The following is a 19,524-nucleotide window of genomic DNA, read 5'->3' on the forward strand; positions in this document are numbered from 1 at the left end:
GTTTGACTTCTTTCCTTAGGTTGGTGGTTTGTGAGTACGGCCGATGAGCAGGGCTGGGTGCCTGCCACATGTCTTGAGGCGCAGGATGGTGCACCAGACGAGTTTGCCATGCAGCCAGAAGAAGGTAGGAGCGCATAAGGACTTTGTGCGTGATTTACTTGAGCAGATAGCAGGGGAGTAAGGTTACTCCTTAGTAGGAAAATGTTGTGTTTTTTTATATATTCCTGCAGTTACATCAACTCCACAAGGTAAGTAGATGTGGCACTAGTATAGTAAATCTAACTTCACTTTATGTGCCTACCTTAATTATAGGTTGTTTTTCGCTATTATGTAATCTTCCATGTCTTCCCTTTCTTATCTCCTTTTTACTTTTCACTCTATTATTCTTCCTCACTTCCTCCCTTCCCTCTAGGTTTTAAGCAGTTTTGATTATTGCAGGTTCTTTCCTTGGCTACGTTGATGATATTCTGTGCCTTTTACTCTTTACTTTTTCACTTCTGTTTCCCAACGTGCTCCAAGTCCCGTGGAGGTATTGGTCCCTGCCCCGGCATGTGGGCCGCCGCCGGACTTTGGGAGACCTGTACACCAGCGGATGGGGTCCAGGTGCATAGAGGCTTTTCTTGCTTTGCATGGTGGTTCTGACTGTCATCTTGGGCATTTGTCTGTCTCTGCATGCTCTCTGCTTACCTATATGCTGTGTGCCTCCGTCACCTATGCATACTTGCTCTGGCTTTCAGTCCTAGCATGTGATCAACAGAACCAGTTGATGCTGGAAGCCACAATTCAGAAAGATCTCTCTCGCGTAAACTTGTAACTGATCACAACTCAAAAAAACCTTCAAAAGCCCTCATCCTATTCTAAGCCTCCTAGAAACAAGGACCTGCAAATGCACTTTGAGCCAAGTCAAATATTGTCTTTTGCAAATCAAGCATGAGTGTTTCTAGGTACGGAATACTGGGGGAAAACATGAAGCCCCATCTGTTTAGATCGCTGCCAGCGGAATGTGAGTGTCTCACTCCACAGTCACCCTTTTCTTAAGATTATTGAGCCTTACAGAAAAGGCTCAATAACTATGTGCCGTTTCCTTTGACCGATGCATTCCTGGAGCTGGACTCTATTCCTCAATAGTCTCCCACAGAACTAAATTCAACAGTCCAGATTTTAACTCATGAAAAAGAATAACTATTATAGATTAATGCATCCCCAGTTTGTTTCACTTTAATTCAACCTCTTTTCTGTTTATGCATCTTGGGCATCTTTGCAGCCATCAAATATATAACCTCTTACTTTCTTTGCCTGCTTGAGCTTTTGTGTCTCTTCGACAATCCTGTGCTGCTTCTGCGAAGGAGTGTGCCCTAGGGTGATTTCGCGCCGATTGGAATACTAGCCCAATTTACCAGCAACGCCCACTCAGCTTGTTCATTCCTTGGACCACAGCTTCACTGAAGTGCAAATTGATCACCTGCATTAGCCTGCTTTGTGACTGCTCCCTGGTAACCCACGTTTTTCAGTTAGATTTGCACACCATTCCTATTCCCTATTCCCTTGTTAAACCACCCTGCTGCTGAACTTGCAACCCGCCATTTTAAGGTATTTGATTATTCATTCTATCAAGGTGATCACATTAAGTACGTCTACGTTGTCCAAGTAGTATATAGGTACAGAAATATAGTAAAACTGGTTCAGGTGAGAGATGGTGAATGCTGCATATTCAGTGCAGTGGTTCATGTAGGACAGAAGCCGCGGTGTTAGGCTGGGAGGTAATGCTAAAGAAAAAGATGGCATGTTGACTCGTGAGATGTTCATCTGCACCAGAAATACCTGTGTAATCTAACCCATTTGTCAGAGTTTCAATTCCAGTAGAACCGTTGTAGCCTTTCATCCATCCAAGGTCAATACATTCTGTTCCTTTGAGTTTGGTGAAAGTAGTACCTGCTATTTAAGCACCAAAAGTCCATTCTTTTTGTTTTATACTCCGTATAAATGTTCAGTTTCATTATAAATAGGAAAAAGTGTCCTTTCAAAGAAAAGAGTGGGAAGCCTGAACACCTCTTGCTCCCGTTCCCAGGTTGGGCATGGTTGAACAGCTGAGAAGGGCACCCCCTTAGATAAACACAGGATGCCCCCAGTGATGGGTGACAGAGGGAAAAGTCAGTGGCAGTAGAGATTTTGAAGCAACGTTTGTTTCTCATTTGTCCTTAGCTGGTTATGGTCTCTGCCTCAGAGCAGCTCACAGTATTGTTTAGTTTATTTCTGCCCGATGCCAGGGCGTGGGAGGTGCTCTTAAACTTCTCTGGGTTCACTCAGCGGGTGTATTTTGAATTGGCCCTTCCATCTTTCACCCCTCTGTACTAGGTAGTCCCTTAATATAGACCATTGCAGAGAGGTTTTTTATTGCATGAACAAATCAAAATAGTTTTTAATGTTCTGTTTTGTTATTTGTTTTTATGTTTTCCCTTCCCAGTGTGAATCAGAATAGTGATATATATTGCAAAAACTGGAAACTAAATTCCGAAACAAGTCCACCACAATCTTCCGGTTTTGGCTAGTTCCCTTGATGGTTTAGATTCGGATATTTTTGGCTCGAAGATGTAGATGTGGCCTAAGCCAGTGGTTCCCAACCTTTTGACTTCTGTGAACCCCCACTTTATCATTACTGGAACCTGAGGACCCCCACTGAATCATTATTGGATTCCGGGGACCCCCCCACTAAGTGATTACTGAATGCTGGGGACCTAATCTGTTAATATTATTTAATTTTCTAAGCAGTCGCGGACCCCCTGAGGAGACTTTGCAGACCCCCAGGGGTCCCCGGACCACAGGTTGGGAACCACTGGCCTAAGCGTTCTAATGGGACCTTTTCATTATTGCCAATCACAAAGAATCATGGCTGCGTAAAAAACCTAAACACAGTGTACATGATGCACATTTGCATGTTTATGCAGGTTAGAAGGTAGCCAAATGCTGAAAATCATGTTATCCTCCACGTTTTAAGGAGTCCTTTATTGATTCCTATCTTTTTGCTGTCATGGTATGGCTGCAAATGTGTTATTTGCAGTGTGGTCTTGTGGCCACCTGACTCTGTAGAGTGAAGCCAGTGGCGACTTCTATATGCTTTTGGTGCAGGACCAAATAGAGTCCGCTGATAATCATCAGCACCCCCTAGCACTCAGAAGTGTAGTGTCTCGTGTACGTGTACAGGTCTATAAATGCAGAAACATGTGATCACCTTGCTTTTATTTGTGTTAACAGAGGAGAAGTATGGCGTTATTTACCCATATGCCGCCCGGGATCCAGACGAGATCACACTGGAGAAGGGTGCTATGGTGGAGGTGGTCCAGAAAAACCTAGAGGGCTGGTGGAAAATCAGGTAACCCCAATCGTCCTCGAACTGTCCAAATAATGAATTGCAACAGCGATACCGTGAAAACCTACTGATGCAACTCTTGGAAGCATTGCTTTGACGAACTGTGTGAAAACGTAGAATTGTGCACTGACTATATTCTGAGTGTGTATGCTCTGCATCATTCCACTAACCTGTGGCTTCCCCAGAAACGCATGAATGAATGAAGCATCAGCTTTAGGAATGAAATGGACTTCTGCCTAAAGCAGTAACTTATTAAAAAAAACTCGGCCTTTTTTTCTGAAGTTCTATGAACATTTGCGAAAGTACTCCTCCAGAGCAAAATGTATGTTGCTGGCATCTAGTGCACCTTTTTTTCAGCTAAACACTCACCTTGTGTAACAAGCACTAGCAAAGCCAATAGGTCCTGTCTATGTGATTGTATATTAGCCACATTGCACACCAGTGTGGCTGCTGTTTAGCATTGTGAAAAGTTAGTGACGTGGAGTGCGGTGAGGTAGCTTGGATTTGGGTAGAGTGGAATAGGGTGGATTTGGGATTGAGTGGAGTGGGATAGGTTGGTGTAGAGTGGAATCAATGTAGAGTGGGGTAGAGTGGAGTAGGGTGATTTGAGTTGATTAGAGTGGGATAGATTGTGGAGTGGGGTAAATTGGAGTGGAGTAGATTGGGGAAGAGTGGAACGCAATGGATTGGGTGGATTGGAGTGGGGTAGAATGGAGTGGAGTGGGGTAGATGGGGTGAATTAGAGTAGATTGGGTGGATTAGAATAGGGTAGATTGGGGTGGAAGAGATCAGGGTAGAGTGTAGTGCAATATATTGGGGTAGATTGGAGCGGAATGGGGTAGATTTTGGAAGAGTAGAATGGCGTGCAGTGGAGTGAGGTAGATCGGAGTGCAGTAGATTACAGTGAGGTACATTGGAGTGGAGGGTAGTAGATTGGAGTGAGGTACATTGGAGTGGAGGGTAGTAGATTGGAGTGGGGTACATTGGACTGGAGTGGGGTCGATTTGAGGGAATAGATTAGAGCGGGATAGAATGGAGCAGGGTAAGTAGTGTGGAGTGGAGGGGCATAGAGTGTAGTGGAATGTTGTGTTGTGGAGTGAGTGGCATAAATTGGAGTGGCGTACAGTCAAGTGACATGCTGTGTCGCAGAGTGTCTTAGAGTGGTGAGGCAGGGAGTGGAGTGGCATGGCATAGAGTGGAGTGACGTGGCATAGAGTGGAAGGGCATGGAGTGGAGTGGGATAGTGAGGATTATGCATGGTGTGTGTGGTAAGGCACTGCCATTACAGAAACACATTTATTTTGAAATTTCCATTATATTTGCAGCGAAATACTGTTTTACTTGCCACAAACGATAATGTGTGAATGTCATCACTAAGTGTATTGATGTGTTTTAATCGTATTCCACCACGATTCAGAATGACATAAAATGTGCTTCATTTGCACTAGTTCTGATAAATTCTGAAACATCAGCACAGTTCATTTTTTTGTTGTGTGCTAGAAAAAAAGAACATTCTTTCTCATCTCACATGGGTGCTCAGCAGGATTGTCACATACTTTCTCTCACTTTGAAGTCCGAGAAAGAAGAATACACACCAAGCTTCCTGAAAGAGAGAGCCTTTTATTTGACCTCTCTCTTTGAATGCAGAGCAAATGTGACAAGATAAGAACAAGTTTTAAAGGCCTGTTTACAGAGATCAAGTTCTTGGAAGAACATAGTAAGCACAGTTTGGGCAAAGGGAGGGACAAACTCAAGCTGGGCAACCTAAAGCAAATAAAGGCAGCAAATATTAAGCCAGAAAATATGAGTTACAGACCACAAGCAGTGGGCAGAAAGCATTTCCTGGTTAGTTTTTCAAATGTCCCCAAGATGTCATTGGCAAACTAGAAATCTGTGCTGTCTTGTAGGCTACAGTCTAAAATGTCTTGCAGGACACTGGCTCAAGCAGAAAATGTCTCTTGACAAGACATTTTCTGCGCACATCAGTCTCTTGCATGCAAAAAGTATTCTAAAATTGCGGACCTTTCAAGAAATTTCAAAGGAGTAAGTACAATTTTGCCTAGGCTCATGTATGATGACGTTAAACCAAAATCAAAATGCCTCCTACTCTAGGTGGTATTTATAGACATTTTGCCTTCGGGTTCATAGCAGTGGCAGTATTCTAAACTGAAAAACATAGTAACTGGGTTTGTTTAGAAATGCGTGGTTTGGATATTTCAAGGCAGCTGTGTTTTAGGTTGAAAATAATGACTTAGAACTTTTTCAAATGAATGAGCACAGCTGTTTTATTATGGTTCACCTCCTCCCCCACCCTCTAAATGAGGCATTTGTTTTTTCAATGGGACTCAAGCTTACCTCTTTCGCACAGGTTCCAGGAAGGTGGGGATATCATCATAGTGTCCCACAGAGGGCAGCTCATTTATATGGTGAAAAAGGGCCAGATTTGTTTCCTTCTAGAAATCCTCACTCCCCTAAGCACAAATATTAGTGGTGCCCAACTTGTTAGAAATTACTGAACCCCAGCGTCACCCATGGAATGTCTCTGGATGAGTAGAGGAGGAACAGTTATACAATAGGCAGGAAAGTGAATGGTTAAGTGGAAATGCAGTGATGAATTGCACATTCTTTTGCCCTGCTACTACGCCACTGACAGTGAGAAGAGATTGAGGAGATTATCCGTGGTCTTTCAGATGACCATAAGAAAGCACAACAGTTTTGCAGGATGGAAACTGTGGTCAAGGTTAATACGTTCTTGAAGAGTGAACTGGTCCTATCCTTGAATTAATGACTAGGGGCCTGATTACAAATGTGACGGATATCCTGCCCACCGTATTATGAGTTCCATAGTATATAATGGACTCGTAATACGGTAGGTGATATATCCGTCACATTTGGGACGGATTAACACCGTCCTCCAAAGTTGTAATCAGGCCCCAAATTTCTATTGCCAGCCTTGAAGTTCAGAGTCACAACCTCAACATGCTTGTTGGTGGTGAGCAGCTCCTGGGCTAAGGAGTGAGTGATAATGAATGATTTAAGAAAGACATGAAAGTCCTGAATGTCATGGCATCCTTGCAACAAAGGACATCTAGGCAGAGGGCAGCTACATTACCATGCAGACAACAAGACCATTGAATGTATTGCTCTCAGTCTTATTAATGCTACCTACAGGATGTGCCACAAACCTCTACTTTTCAGCAAAAGCAAACCCCATTCCAACAACAGTCCTTTAGAAGCAATCTTAGCTGATGAGATTACAAGATGTTCACGTTTTTCCAAACAGTCACACTTTTAACAACCCCTTTAACTATACCGCTTTTGTCAGGGCAATCCTGGATATTTCATCCGTGATGTCACAACATACCCTTTGATAGGTGAATGCTTTAGAGGTTCGACTATAGGTATTGCACCGAATTCATGAGGGCAAATACAGATCACTTCAGACTTTCACAAGGTCGGGTCAAATGCTTCTTCTGCTAGAAGATATAAAGGCACTGAGGAAAGGGGGTGCAGTAGAAGGCAACAGATTAAATAGGTCTGAGGTAGACTTGATATGGTACACTGTGCCACTTTCTAGCTCTTTATCAAGTTATTCACTTTGTTTGAACTTTCAAAATCAAGATAATGATGGTGCTAAACCTCAATTTATTATTCAAAAGGGGTGACTTCTTGGTGACAATCAATGTGCAGGATGCCTACATCTTTGTCTTCATGCATCAAAGGCACAGGAAATATTGTCTTTAAGTGGTAGGTAGCAAGTTCTTCCCTGGATCTCCCTCCACTTTTGGAATCAATTCTACTCAATTCATTTTCGTGAAATGCTTCTCCTGTGTGGGAACACAGCTATGATGCAAAGCCATACATGTACCCCAATCCTAGTCAACAGGTTGTTGAATTGCAGTTAACAAACAATGTTGTAGCAGCGCAAACATAACCATTCAATATTTGTACGAGTTGGACTTCACAATAAATATGTAAAATTTGTTTGTATCTTGCTTAGTGTTAGTGATTTCTTGGGGGCTGATTCCAGCGCTAAAATCAGTAATGAGTCTTGTTGTTGGAGATATATGTATTTTCATAGTTCAGTCCTTTTTACGAGACCTCACTTTCTGATAGTGGGACAGACGTTCAATGTTGTGTACGGAGTCATTATTTTTCACCTTGACCTAACGCGTGACCTCAGCTGAACCCACTCAAGGCGCTTCTCCACAGTCAATGGATCCAAGTGTTGGGGTGGTGGACAACACATAATTTATCAGTAGGCAGGATATTCATAGATTTGATAAACACAGTGATAGACTGTGGGCCAGTAGTACTCACATCACATGTCCCGAGACCGTACAAAGTCACAGACACACTCAAGCAATGCCAAAACCATTAGGTATTGCTTATGCAAAAGCTGTTGACTTTACCTATGTATTTTACCATGTTTTGCACCAGCTGGGCTGCTGTTCAGCTTGGCTTAATGTTAGAGGTATAGAATGGAGTGGTGAAGACTGGAGTGTTGTGGAGTGCAAGAGCGTAGAGTGGAATAAAGTGTCTTAGAGTGTTGTGGAATTGCATAGAGGGGAGTACAGTTGTTGAGTGGAGTGGCATAGAGTAGAATGTAGTGAAGTGGCACAGAGTGGAGTAGAGTAGAGTGGAGTAGTGGTGTGGCGTATAGTGTTGTAGGGTACAGTGGCGAGGCGTAGAGTGGAGGGGCATAGCCTAGAATAAAGTGTTGTAGAATAGAGGGCCATCGAGTGGCGCAGAGTAGAGTGTTGTGTAGTGGCGTAGAGTTGTGTGATGTGGTGTAGAGTGGATTGGCATATAGTGGCATAGAATGGAGAAGAGTGGCATAGAGTGTGATGGAGTGGAGTGGTGTAGGGAGGAGTGGCGTAGGGTGGAAAGGAGTGGCATAGTATGGAGTAAAGTATAGTGTCATAGAGTGGAGGGGCTTAGAGTGGAGTAAAGTGTCCTAGAGTGGAGTGAAGTGTACTTCTTGCCTAGTGTGAAATGGCATTGGGTGTAGTGTAGTGTGGTGGACTGGAGTAAAGTGTCAGGGTGGAGGGGCATAGAGTGGAGTAGAGTTGTAGAATGAAGTGGTGTAGAGTGAAGTGGCATAGTGTGGAGTATGCATGGTGTGGTACCTCACTGCCATTACAGAAAATACGTTTTCAATTGAAATGACCATTACATTTGTAAAGGCCTACATTTGTACTGATAAAACTATTAAGTGCACAAACAATAATGTGTGAAAATGGCATCACCTAGTGTATCGATCTTTTTACAATATTTGTTTCCACCACACTTCCAAATTGCAAAAAATTTGCTTCATTTGTGCTTTCGTAATTCTGCTATATTCTGAAATATTTTCACAGTTTGTTTACAGATATGTAAATTTTGTTCTGTGCTACAAAATACTTTTCTTTGCCAGTACCCGAGGAGATTATCACATAAATTCTCTCAGTTCGAAGTGAGAGAAAGAAAGGTAAACGCCTTGCTTCCTCGGAAGACAGAATCTGACATTTGACCTCTGTCTTTAAATGCATAGCAAATGTGACAAGAACAAGATTTAAAGGCTTGTTTACAGAAAACAAGGACTCATGGAAGAATACAAGAAATGATGGTGAACAAGATTTTCTCAATGGGAGCAACAAAGACATGGTGGATAGCTGAAAACAAATAAAGCCAGCAAATAATAAGCCAGAAAATGTGAATTACATACAGCAAAGCCAATGGTAAGCAATGGACGGAGTGCGTTGCCAGGGAAGATTCCAGAATGCCCTCAAAATTCGCTGTCTGGAAGGCTGCGACCTAAAAACTGAGGGTTAGACTAAGCCATCATCCATGACATTTTTGTGGAATGTGGCCTTCCGGAGAAAGAATTATTTTTGCTACAGTCTCAAACAAAACTTGTCCAAATTACACCCAAAGGCATTTGTGGCAGGGGTTAAGAGAACATACCCTCTGGACCATTTATTAAAGGATTTTTGTGCGTGTTTTTCTTTCAGTATCACTCTTTCTGCAAGTAGCCCAGAAATATACATTGGCCCTCACCACTGTCATTGTAATTGCACATCCTGGTTCAGGTTGCTGTGCTCCTCTATCTTATGAAATTGTCTTATTAACGCTGCAGGAAGTTGCTAATAAACACAAAGCTTTCGATGATGTGGCTGGGCGAAGTTTGACATCCATATGCCCAAGTTGCTGCACTTTGCAGCATTGCTTCTGAAATGCCATTGGTTGAATGTATAAATGTCACAAATATTCTTTAACATTTTTCTGTAGGAGAGAAGGCCAAATGGTAGGAGGCTGGCCTGGTTTGTAGTGGGTACTACAGGTACTTACACCTTATACCATGTCCAGTTATCCATTATTAGTGAAATGTAGGCAGTGTCTAGAAGCCAGGCTGTCCATAGGTAGCTGTTTGCAAAGCAGTCAAGCCTGAACTAGGAGGCATGCAAAGTTCATGCAGTACCACTGTAGTCACACAGTACTTACACACGTGAAAGACAATATTCAGTGTTACCAAAAATAAAGGTACTTTGTTTTAGTGACACAAGGCCAAATATATCTTAGAGGATATACTCCCTTAAGAGGTAAGTATTATACTTAAAATATACACTCGTAACCAAAATCAGGTAAGTAAATAGTCATAAAGTAGTGGAAATAGTACGAAACACCATAGGTTACAATGGGCCTGGGGGGAACACAAACCATATACTAAAGTAGTGGAATGTGAATGTCGGTTTCCCACCTAGGCAAGAGTAGTGTGTAGAGGGGTGCTGGGAGTGTAAGAAAACACCAAAGGTAAGTAAAGTACCCCACCCCAGAGCCCAGGAAAACAGGAGTAAAGTACTGCGAGTTTCTTCAGCACTCACTAGAAGTCGTGATAAAGAATTATGCAAAAACTAAGCAAGACCGCAAGACACCAACAATGGATTCCTGGACCTGAAGACCTGCGGAGAGAGGAGACCAAGTCCAAGAACAGCTGAGGAGTCCAGGAAGAACAGGAGCCCCTGCTAACCCGGATGAAGGTGAAAAAGAGAAACCTCCGGTTGGAAGAAAAAGTCAGAGAGGCACCAGAGAAGACAGCTGCTGGTTCCTGCTTGGTGCAAGTGGTGTCCCTCGTCGAGTTGGTGAATGCAGGCTGGTTTTCGTCGTTTGATTCCCTCAATAAGCGTTGGCTCACACAAGAGACGCGTTTGGCGGGAAAAGGCACTGCCTGAGCCCAGGAGGGACCTGGAGGTCTCAACTCTGACAGAGGAGACAGAGGGGACTCGCAGCACTACGGAGGGCCAGGCAGCACCCACAGGAGTCCGAGGACAAGGGGACAAAGTAGTTGCAAATTGCGGTCATCACAGCACTACTACGCCGCCAGAGAACAATCCAGGGAGCTGGGCGTCTCAGGATAGAGTGCTGGGGACGTGGGCAAGGCTGTGGACGAAGGATTCCTTGGAGAAGTGCGCAGAAGCCCTAGAAGCTGCAAAACACGCGGTGCACAGGGTTACTGTCTAGCACGGGAGGCAAGCTCCTATCTCCACCAAATTTGGACAGTTGGACCTTTGGACAGTCAGGGTCGCTTTGGTTGACCACCTGTGTTCCAGGATCTACACTCGTCGTCAGGAGAGGGGACACAGTGTACCAGTCGCAGCACCCTGACGCAGGGAAGTGACTTCGACCCTCCACAGGAGATTCCTTCGGTCCTTATGGTGCAGGATGAAGACAGGCAGTCCTCGGAGCATGCACGACCTGGAAACTGTTGCAGTTGCTGGCAGAAGCTGGAGTTAGAGTTGCAGTAGCCGTCTTGGATACTTTGTTGCAAGTTGTAGAGTTCCTGGAGCAGTTCTGCAATTGATCTGACGGTAGAAGGTGAAGCAAAGGATGCAGAGGAGTCCTGCTGGAGCCTTCAATCCGAATCTGAGGAAACACCCAGAGGAGAGACCCTAAATATCCCTGAGAGGGGGATTGGTCACTTAACCAGGTAAGCACCTATCAGGAGGGGTCTCTGACGTCACCTGCTGGCACTGGCCACTCAGATGCTCCCAGACTTTCCTGACCATCCTGAAAACAAGATGGCAGAACTCAGGGACACTCTGGAGGATCTCTGGGTACCACCCTTGGGGTGGTGATGGACAGGGGAGTGGTCACTCCCCTTTCCTTTGTTCAGTTTCGCACCAGAGCAGGCACTGGGGTCCCTGAACCGGTGTAGACTGGATTATGCAAGGAGAGCATCATCTGTGCCCTTCAAAGCATTTCCAGAGGCTCTCAGAGGATATCCCTCCCATGCCTGTAACACCTATTTCCAAAAGGAGAGGGTGTAACACCCCTCTCCTAAAGGAAATGCATTGTCCTGCCGTCCTGGGATTGCTCAAGCCCCAGGAGGGCAGAAGCCTGTCTGTGAGGTGGGAGCAGCTGAGGCTGCTGTGAAAACCTCAGAAGGCCGGTATGGCAGTACTGGAGGTTCACGTGGAGCCCTCAGGGTGCATGGAATTGGCCCCCCAATACCAGAATCAGTATTGGGGTACAATTCCCAGTTGTTAGACACCTCACATGACCATCTTCTGAGTTACCATTGTGAAGCTACGTATATGTATTGTCCTATATGTAGTACACCCTTATAATGGAGTCCTCACACTCACGAAGTCTGGGAAAGCAGAGGTGCCCTCACACACAGGTACTATGCACCTAGCCTTCAGGGTCTGAAGGTTAGACATATAGGTGACTTATAAGTGACCAGGTGCAGTGAAAATGGCTGTGAAATAGTGCTTACACTATTTCACTCAGGCTGCAATGGCAGTCCTGAAGAAGTGTTTGTATGAGCTCCTTATGGGTGACAAAAGAAATGCTGCAGCCCGTAAAGAACTCCTGGAACCCCAATACCCTGGGTACCTAGGCACCATATACTAGGGATATTTAAGGGGGGTCCAGTATGCCAGTTTGGAGTGGAATACTGGGTTACCAGTATGTAAGTACAAATTTGGAACCAGAGAGAGCATAAGCACTGGAGTTCTGATTAGCAGGACTCCAGTGACACAGTTAAGCACACTGACAAAAACAGTGAGACAGACTGACAAGTAGGCCACAAACTATGAGCGCTGGGGTCCTGACTAGCAGGATCCCAGTGACACAGTAAAACACACAGACACACAGGCTAAAAATGGGGGTAACCATGCTAGAAAGAGGCTACTTTCTAACACAAATGCATGAAATGGCTTTTCACCAAATTAGAAGGTTTTGAAGCCTAGTAGCTTCAAAGGCAGATGACACCCTGCATGTTTTCTAATGGTATGTTATGTGATATGGTGCAATACTATTCAGATTCGTAGAGTGCTCTATCACCCTAGAGAGTGTCCTGGCACTGAGTAGGTGATGATGTAGGAGAAGACTCAACCACCGGATTTGGTTTTCCATATGTGTTGGATGTGTGAAAGTAAGTGTCCAAATGATTGGAGGTGTCTGGAAGGTTTCTGAAAACAGGAACGATTGTCGAGGTTTGCTTGGCCATTATTATGTAGTGCCCTGAAAGTATGGGTGAGGAGTTTGAATTGTGCTAGTTTGTGAATGGGAAGCCAGTGGAGCTCCTTCAGGTGTGGTGTGAGTGCAGCATGGGAGGTTGGGAATGATTCTGGCTGTACAGTTCTGAATGGTCTGCAGTCTTCTGGTGCATTTTTTGTTGATCCTGGCATAGAAGGTGTTCCAGTAGTCTAGCTTGCTTGCGTCCAGGGCATGTGTGACATTTTTACAGGTGCTGTTTGGGAACCATTTGAAAATCTGCCTGTCGTATTCAGAGTATTGAAGCATGAGGTGGTAACAGAGTTCCCTTGGCGGTCACGTTGAGTTTGCTGTTGATGATTATTCTGAGGTTCTTGGTGTGGGTGATGGGAATGAGTGACAGTCCTAGAGCTGTTGACCACCAGATGGAGTCCCACAATGAGGTTCTCTTTCCAAAATCACAATTTCGGTCTTGTTGGTGTTCAGCTTTAGACACCTGGGCTTTATACCCTCTCTTCAAGATTTTTGGTATTAGTGTTCACTTGGTAGTATTAACAGCATTTAAGAAGATGAAGGACTCTCTTTTGCTCCTAATAGCCATAGTAATCCTTTCTTTTCTTGTGGGGCACCATCTTATTAACCCTGTAGGGTGTGGGACCTAAATACATTGTTCATAAAATTAATTGCATCTTATTTTGAGCAGGTATATAACTGTGCAGGCAGTTGGCTATGAAGTTACCCTTCTTAATGGTGATTGCCTCATTACGCAGTTAGTTGATGGTCAGAAAGTGCATCACCCTTATCTGCTGATTTGATGTACATGCTCAGTTGAGGTTTTTATCACAAATGTGGTACGTTTCATGTCAGATAAGTTATAGAAATGCCTTCCATATACCTGGGAAGCAAAATGAAAGTAGAAATAGGGTTGCATGCCCTTTCATGTACTTTAGGGGTCACAATAGGTTTTGTGTCATACACAGCAACGCACGATCAATCCCATTACAAAATCTATTGCCTTGTGGTAAATTGTAGTGTATTCAGCTCTCTTTTGCCTTCAACTAAAATCTTCTTGCCAGACTCAGTGCACGTTTTGTAGAAAGAAAGTATCATCCTCTGCTTTGATTGGCATTTTTCTGTTTCAGAAATGTATAGTATCATCTTAGTCAAGGTGAAGGCCAGGGTGATCTACGTTGCACGCCTCCACTGATGGACTATGGCTAAAAAATACTGTGTTCATGTAAGCAAGATGCTGATACAAACCAGAAGATTGTGTGATAATGCACATGTGAATATAGAATGCTTTCATGCTGTAAAATAATTTGTACATGCACATATCTTTTTCCATCTTGCAACTTAAAGGGCGAAACTGAAACATTTGTGTCTGGCTGAGCAATGTGCTTGAAAGGAGGAGCCGAGAGAGACCAAAGGCCAGCCCAATCCTTTGACTATGTAGGCACCACAGTGTGCTACCAGCCAATGTCTGGTACACTCCCAGCTTACAAAAACTAGATTTTTAAAACTTCTGTGCCTTTTTCCCAATACTCTTGTTGGAAAACAACCTCGTACCAAATTGTCTTTGTTCCCCAATAATGTTTCCTGTTTGTGTCAGGTAGAGCAAAGGGATCACCTTGGGTTGTGGAAGGAAATGCAAAGTATTGCATCAGTATGGAACACACGTACAAAGCATTTTTCTAGTCGCAAACGGGCTGAGTTGCAGAATCAGCATATTTACGACTAGAAAAATGCTTTTTGGGATGGACAAAGCCCAAAACGCGATTCAGTAACTTTTTACTGAATCGCAATTTGGGTTTTGCGATTTGTATTAGGAAGGGACGTGTACAGGGCGTCCCTTCCTAATACTGAATCTGAATGGTGGGTATGATTGGTTTGTGACCGTGAATTGCGAGCGCAAAATAATTGCAGTTAGTACCAATTTCAAATTTGTGCTAACCCATTTGCAAAGGGGTCTGTTTGTGAATTCATACAAAAACATTTTGTAAGAGCAGGCAGTGGTCCCTTAGACCAGTGCTTACTCTTAAAAAATGAAACTGAAACACGATCTACCTCAATATTAATGAGATAGGTGTATTTGCGACCCATCGGAATCACAAAAGAAACTCAATGGAATTTCTTACATTTGGATTTGCAGTTTCTTAATTGCTGTTCGCACGGAATCGCAATTAGGAAATTGCAGTTCCAAATGTTAGTACATGAGGCCCATAGCTGGTGGCCCATAACTCCAGGTCAGCCATTTTTATCTAAACAGATGGTACTTTGTAAAACACACTTAATCCCAAACAGTTTAGACTGTATCCGACAATCTGAAGCAAATACATTATCATGTTGGTTATCTCAAGGTAAAGAGTAAAATGTGGTGAATGCTGTGATGTAGAGAACCAATTTGTTTGCCTTCTGAATGGTGTGCCCCATAAGCCTAGTGTTTCAGCCAAGCTAAAGGATGCATTGGGATTGAACCAATGTTAGTGACTACTGGCAGGTTAAAACAGTTGATAGCAATATCAAGATATCTCAAAGCATTTCTGTAACTTTTGTAGCAATGCAGATATTATTGGGACTCCAGTTCAGTTCCTGTCGAGACAACAAGACTTCATTCAGAAAACTCAATCCAGTCACAGCAGACTAAAACATTAAAAAGTATGACTCAGACCACACTCATCAGGAATTACACTTCAAAATCTCTCTATATAATACAGCGGGGGTTAGTAAGCATCAGTGTAAAATGCGTCCATTAGCTAGCTGTTACAAATAAAACTTGGTGAACACTTTATAGCTAAATTTGATTATTACTATTTTGACCCATCTTAAAGCTTACTACAATTTTGTAAACTGTCACAATTTATTCACTAATTAATAGTTTTACAATCCTCATGTGTATTCTACAAATCTCACATGGCCAAACTAGTGCGATGCCATGCATTTTTTGTAATGTATATAGTTTTGTCTGGCTTAAATTATAAATGACATTGCAATATGATTGCCAATAACCAAAGTAATTTCCCTTGGCAGCAGATTGATGGATTAGTCTTCTTGCCTGCAACTGCCAGAGAAATTAAATGACAACATAAGCCGGTCAGCTGGAACCCTGCTGCCTAAATTGAAGGCATGACTTCCTCTTTCGCATTTGCCGGGGCGAGAGAGAACTGCCATGTCCTGAAACCCTTAAAATAGGAGGTTTTCTAACTCGCTTGTGAAGATGGCTGAACCAGAAGTAGTGCACTTCATCTCCATGCTCATGCGTCCACAGGGCGGACAGCAGGAAGCCTACACTTTTCCAAGGGTTTTTTGCTCTTCTGAAGAGTGTACGTGCTCCATCCTGGCTCTAGTTATGGCACTTCTTTATCTGGATTTAGGGTTGAGATTTGAATTTGGTTTGCAAATGGTAGCTAGAAATGTGGATGTAGTTGTTTATGGGGCTCGTAGATGTGTAATAGTCGACTATTTTTCCAGATCTCATGGGTAAGCATTTCCCTCAGAGTTTATTTAATATCTGGGCTAAAAAAGGTTCGTTCCAAGGCCCATTGTCATAAAGCTGGATTTTCACGCAACACTATAACCAGTCTTGGCCAGGAGAATCTTAGTCTGCCTTCCGCATAATGCAAATTTACCAAAGGTTGAATATCAAATTGGGCTTCATCCTCATACATAGCTTCATCCAATAATGGTTTAATTTCGAGGCTATCCTTTAGAAATGTCATGGCCAATTCAGAATGAACCATGTTGCTTGTGGTTTGTGTGTAGGGGTGAAAGCAACAGTCCTTTGTGGCATTTATTCTAGGACTCATGGACCAACTGCCTATGTTAATCAGCTAAACGGCTATGCCTTTCTTCACTTTGGAGATGTTTTTAGCTTTTTCCACGTGCTTGGCTGCTTTTGTCAACCGTTACCCCATTCACCTGTGAAAAGACGGCAAGGCTCTGTTGTCAAAAAATATTTTGTGGTTTAAATTCTGATGTCATTTGAGCCTATAACTATGCTGAATTTTCCTGATTTGTTTATATTACCCTAATTATATATTTTTAATTGTACTTAATTATTTGGGATTTGGTAATGCTAAATGGGCTGCGACCTTAATCTGTGTTAAATGACTGTTTCACCAATAGGGAGCTGTTTAGAAGAGTTTTTTACCATGAAGTCAACATAAGTTTATTGACCTTGTTCTGAAGAAGCTCCACTGGAGCATAATAAGTGCACAGCTGCCTGGTAAGAGTAATAAGTGTGCCTTGCATCCCTTTAACTATAAAAATATGAATCTGCATTTGGTGTGAACATTTTCCTTGGCTTGAAGTTTGAATGATGGCTGTGGTGGATGAGACTCTAGTTGGCAGAGATTGTTGTGAATATTGGTGTGAAATTAAATTGACAATGGAGTTTGTGAGGAATCTCGTTGTGACCTCTGCACTTCCCTCATTGATTTCTTGATTAAATTGGTCTGGCTGGTTATGTATTTGTGGGATATGAAATAGAGAGTAGTAAGAGTTTGTAGCTGGAGTGTTTCCTTCAGGAATAAACTAGGTGGGTATTCCTCCAGAGCTGGCGCTACGATCAGTATTCAGGGGATAGACTTGATGCAAGTTCTGTGTTCCTAGCACATTGGTGAGGATTCTAACCCATCTGCTTGTTCAGTTGGCAGAGTTGTCGATTCCCTCAAAAAGTGATCGGCTTTGACTCTGTAGTGCCCAAATACTGAGTTTCAGTGAACGTTGCTGTGTTCATGTGGGAGAGGTAACGATCTAAATGCTGTGAAACAACTGAGGATTCATTTCTTAAACAACAGTGGAGTTTATGTATACATCTGAGCGCTCATTCACAGGAAAAGGAAGTGATGACTAATGTACAAATCAGAAATGCGGTGTACTATGAGAGGAAATGAAAACACTCTAATTCTAAGTATATTCAGTCGTTAAGTGTTAGTAAGTGCTAACACTGGTTAGTTGTGTTAACTGATGTACAGAAATAGTCTATATTCATGATACGGTTTATAGGACAGATGTTGAATTTAGGGGATTATTTCTGTTTATATAGAATCAGCATCTCTGGTAGTTGAAATATTTTTCCTTAAATTGAATCAGCTTAATTAGATGAGGGAGGTTTTCCGTTCGACCACGATCAGTTTAACTCTTGAGGGCACATGATGGTTTTATAATTGAACGGAAAGCCGTATATGAGGGCACAGACCATGTACTATTTCTCTCATTTTATAAGTAAAGTTAATCAGCGAAGTAAGGGCAACAAGTGAGACAAAGAATTCCTTATGCTCACTATTCAGATTAGCTGCCAGTAACCGAAGTAGCTAGAAGATGTCATAAACCTTCATTTAAGGATAAAATGCAATTAGATGCAGCTTTGTGAGCTTAAAGCTTTCTACTTCTCACTAAAAAACTAGGTGCTTGTTTGCTAACATTGCTATGCATCAAAGTGCTCATAATGCTGCTGCACCAATATCTCGAACAGAGGCTAGTTCTGGTGTCGCTTTAAGGGGCTTACGAACACCCTGACTTGCCAGAATAAATCTACACAGCTCAATAAAGCCCATGCTATTTTTAATTTATCAAACATTCAGGAATTTCATAGTACTTGCCGTCTGCTAGTCTACATTGGGAGTTGGTAGGTACAGTGAGTTAAATCACTAACATTGTTTTTGAAATGCCCAGGACCTGTAGAGATGAAGACAACTATTATAAAACACTTTTGAAAAAGCGACATTGAACCCCTAGAATTACAAAACTATTGACCGGTGACTAAGCTGACACTGTTCTCAAACTTGGTGGAGTTTGAAGTGAAGAATAAGTTCACTAGAATCTTAAATCGGGTGACCTTTTGACATTTCCAAGCTAGCTTTGTACTAGAGAGAGGAATGGAAGGGTGCCAAAAAGCTGATTCCTCACTTGTTGATTGGCAGTGACATTTGGACATGAGAAGTCCTCTCATTTGGCATCATCATCTACAATGTCCCTCTGCAACAACTGAATGAACTAAGTTTGGGAGTTCCTGTCCCAACTTAGATAAGGTAACGTTTATCGGGCTCCTTTAAATGTTTGTGGTTTCCCTTTTTTGATCCACCTACATAAAGACGTTCCGTGGTGTCTCACAAGGTTTTGCACTCTCTCCCATGTTTCCAGTATTTAGTTTTGCCCCTTAACTGTGTTAATGTGATTATTTGGGCTTTCTTTCCTAAAATAGGCAAATAGCATGCAGGTCATCTTTGGAGTAATTACTGGAGTCAAGACCTCTTCAGGAATCTCCTTCGCCAATCTCTGACAGACCATTAGGACTGGATAAGTGAAAACTTTATGAAGTTGAACCGATTAGTGCTGTAGGTGGTGGTATTTGGCGGTAGTCCATTTAACATCTAATACACTTTTGGGTATCTCCCCTTCCCAGTTCAATGTTTTAAAGGAAAGTGAGGTGCTAGTTGACTCCACTCCACGTTGTTCACTAGGAATTTGACCTCTTTTCTTTTTCCTTAGATCCATGAAAAATATTTTGTAGATGCATTTATATAGAGCTCAACTCACTCAGTGGGTTTTCTGGCAGTGAAGCAGGAGCGGTACGGGCTGCTCCAAGGTCGAGGCTAGGTGAAGAGCCAGGCCTTCAGTTTCCTGCTGAATTCAAGAACTTAGGAGGAGGCTGTATGTGCAGGGGCAGATTGTTACAGGAT

General features: G+C 42.9%; 1 protein-coding gene across 2 annotated transcripts in view; it reads left to right on the forward strand.

The window, feature by feature from the left end:
• The window catches only part of SH3PXD2B (SH3 and PX domains 2B), a 291,253-nt gene that overhangs the window by 240,794 nt on the left and 30,935 nt on the right, over positions 1–19,524 (forward strand). For both annotated transcript variants that reach the window (XM_069244643.1, XM_069244644.1), the window contains 2 exons: positions 20–124; positions 3,253–3,370. In XM_069244643.1, the coding sequence (XP_069100744.1) occupies positions 20–124; positions 3,253–3,370 (223 nt within the window). The remainder of the gene's footprint in view (positions 1–19; positions 125–3,252; positions 3,371–19,524) is intronic.

This window comes from Pleurodeles waltl, chromosome 7, assembly GCF_031143425.1.
Source record: "Pleurodeles waltl isolate 20211129_DDA chromosome 7, aPleWal1.hap1.20221129, whole genome shotgun sequence".
NCBI lineage: Eukaryota > Metazoa > Chordata > Amphibia > Caudata > Salamandridae > Pleurodeles > Pleurodeles waltl.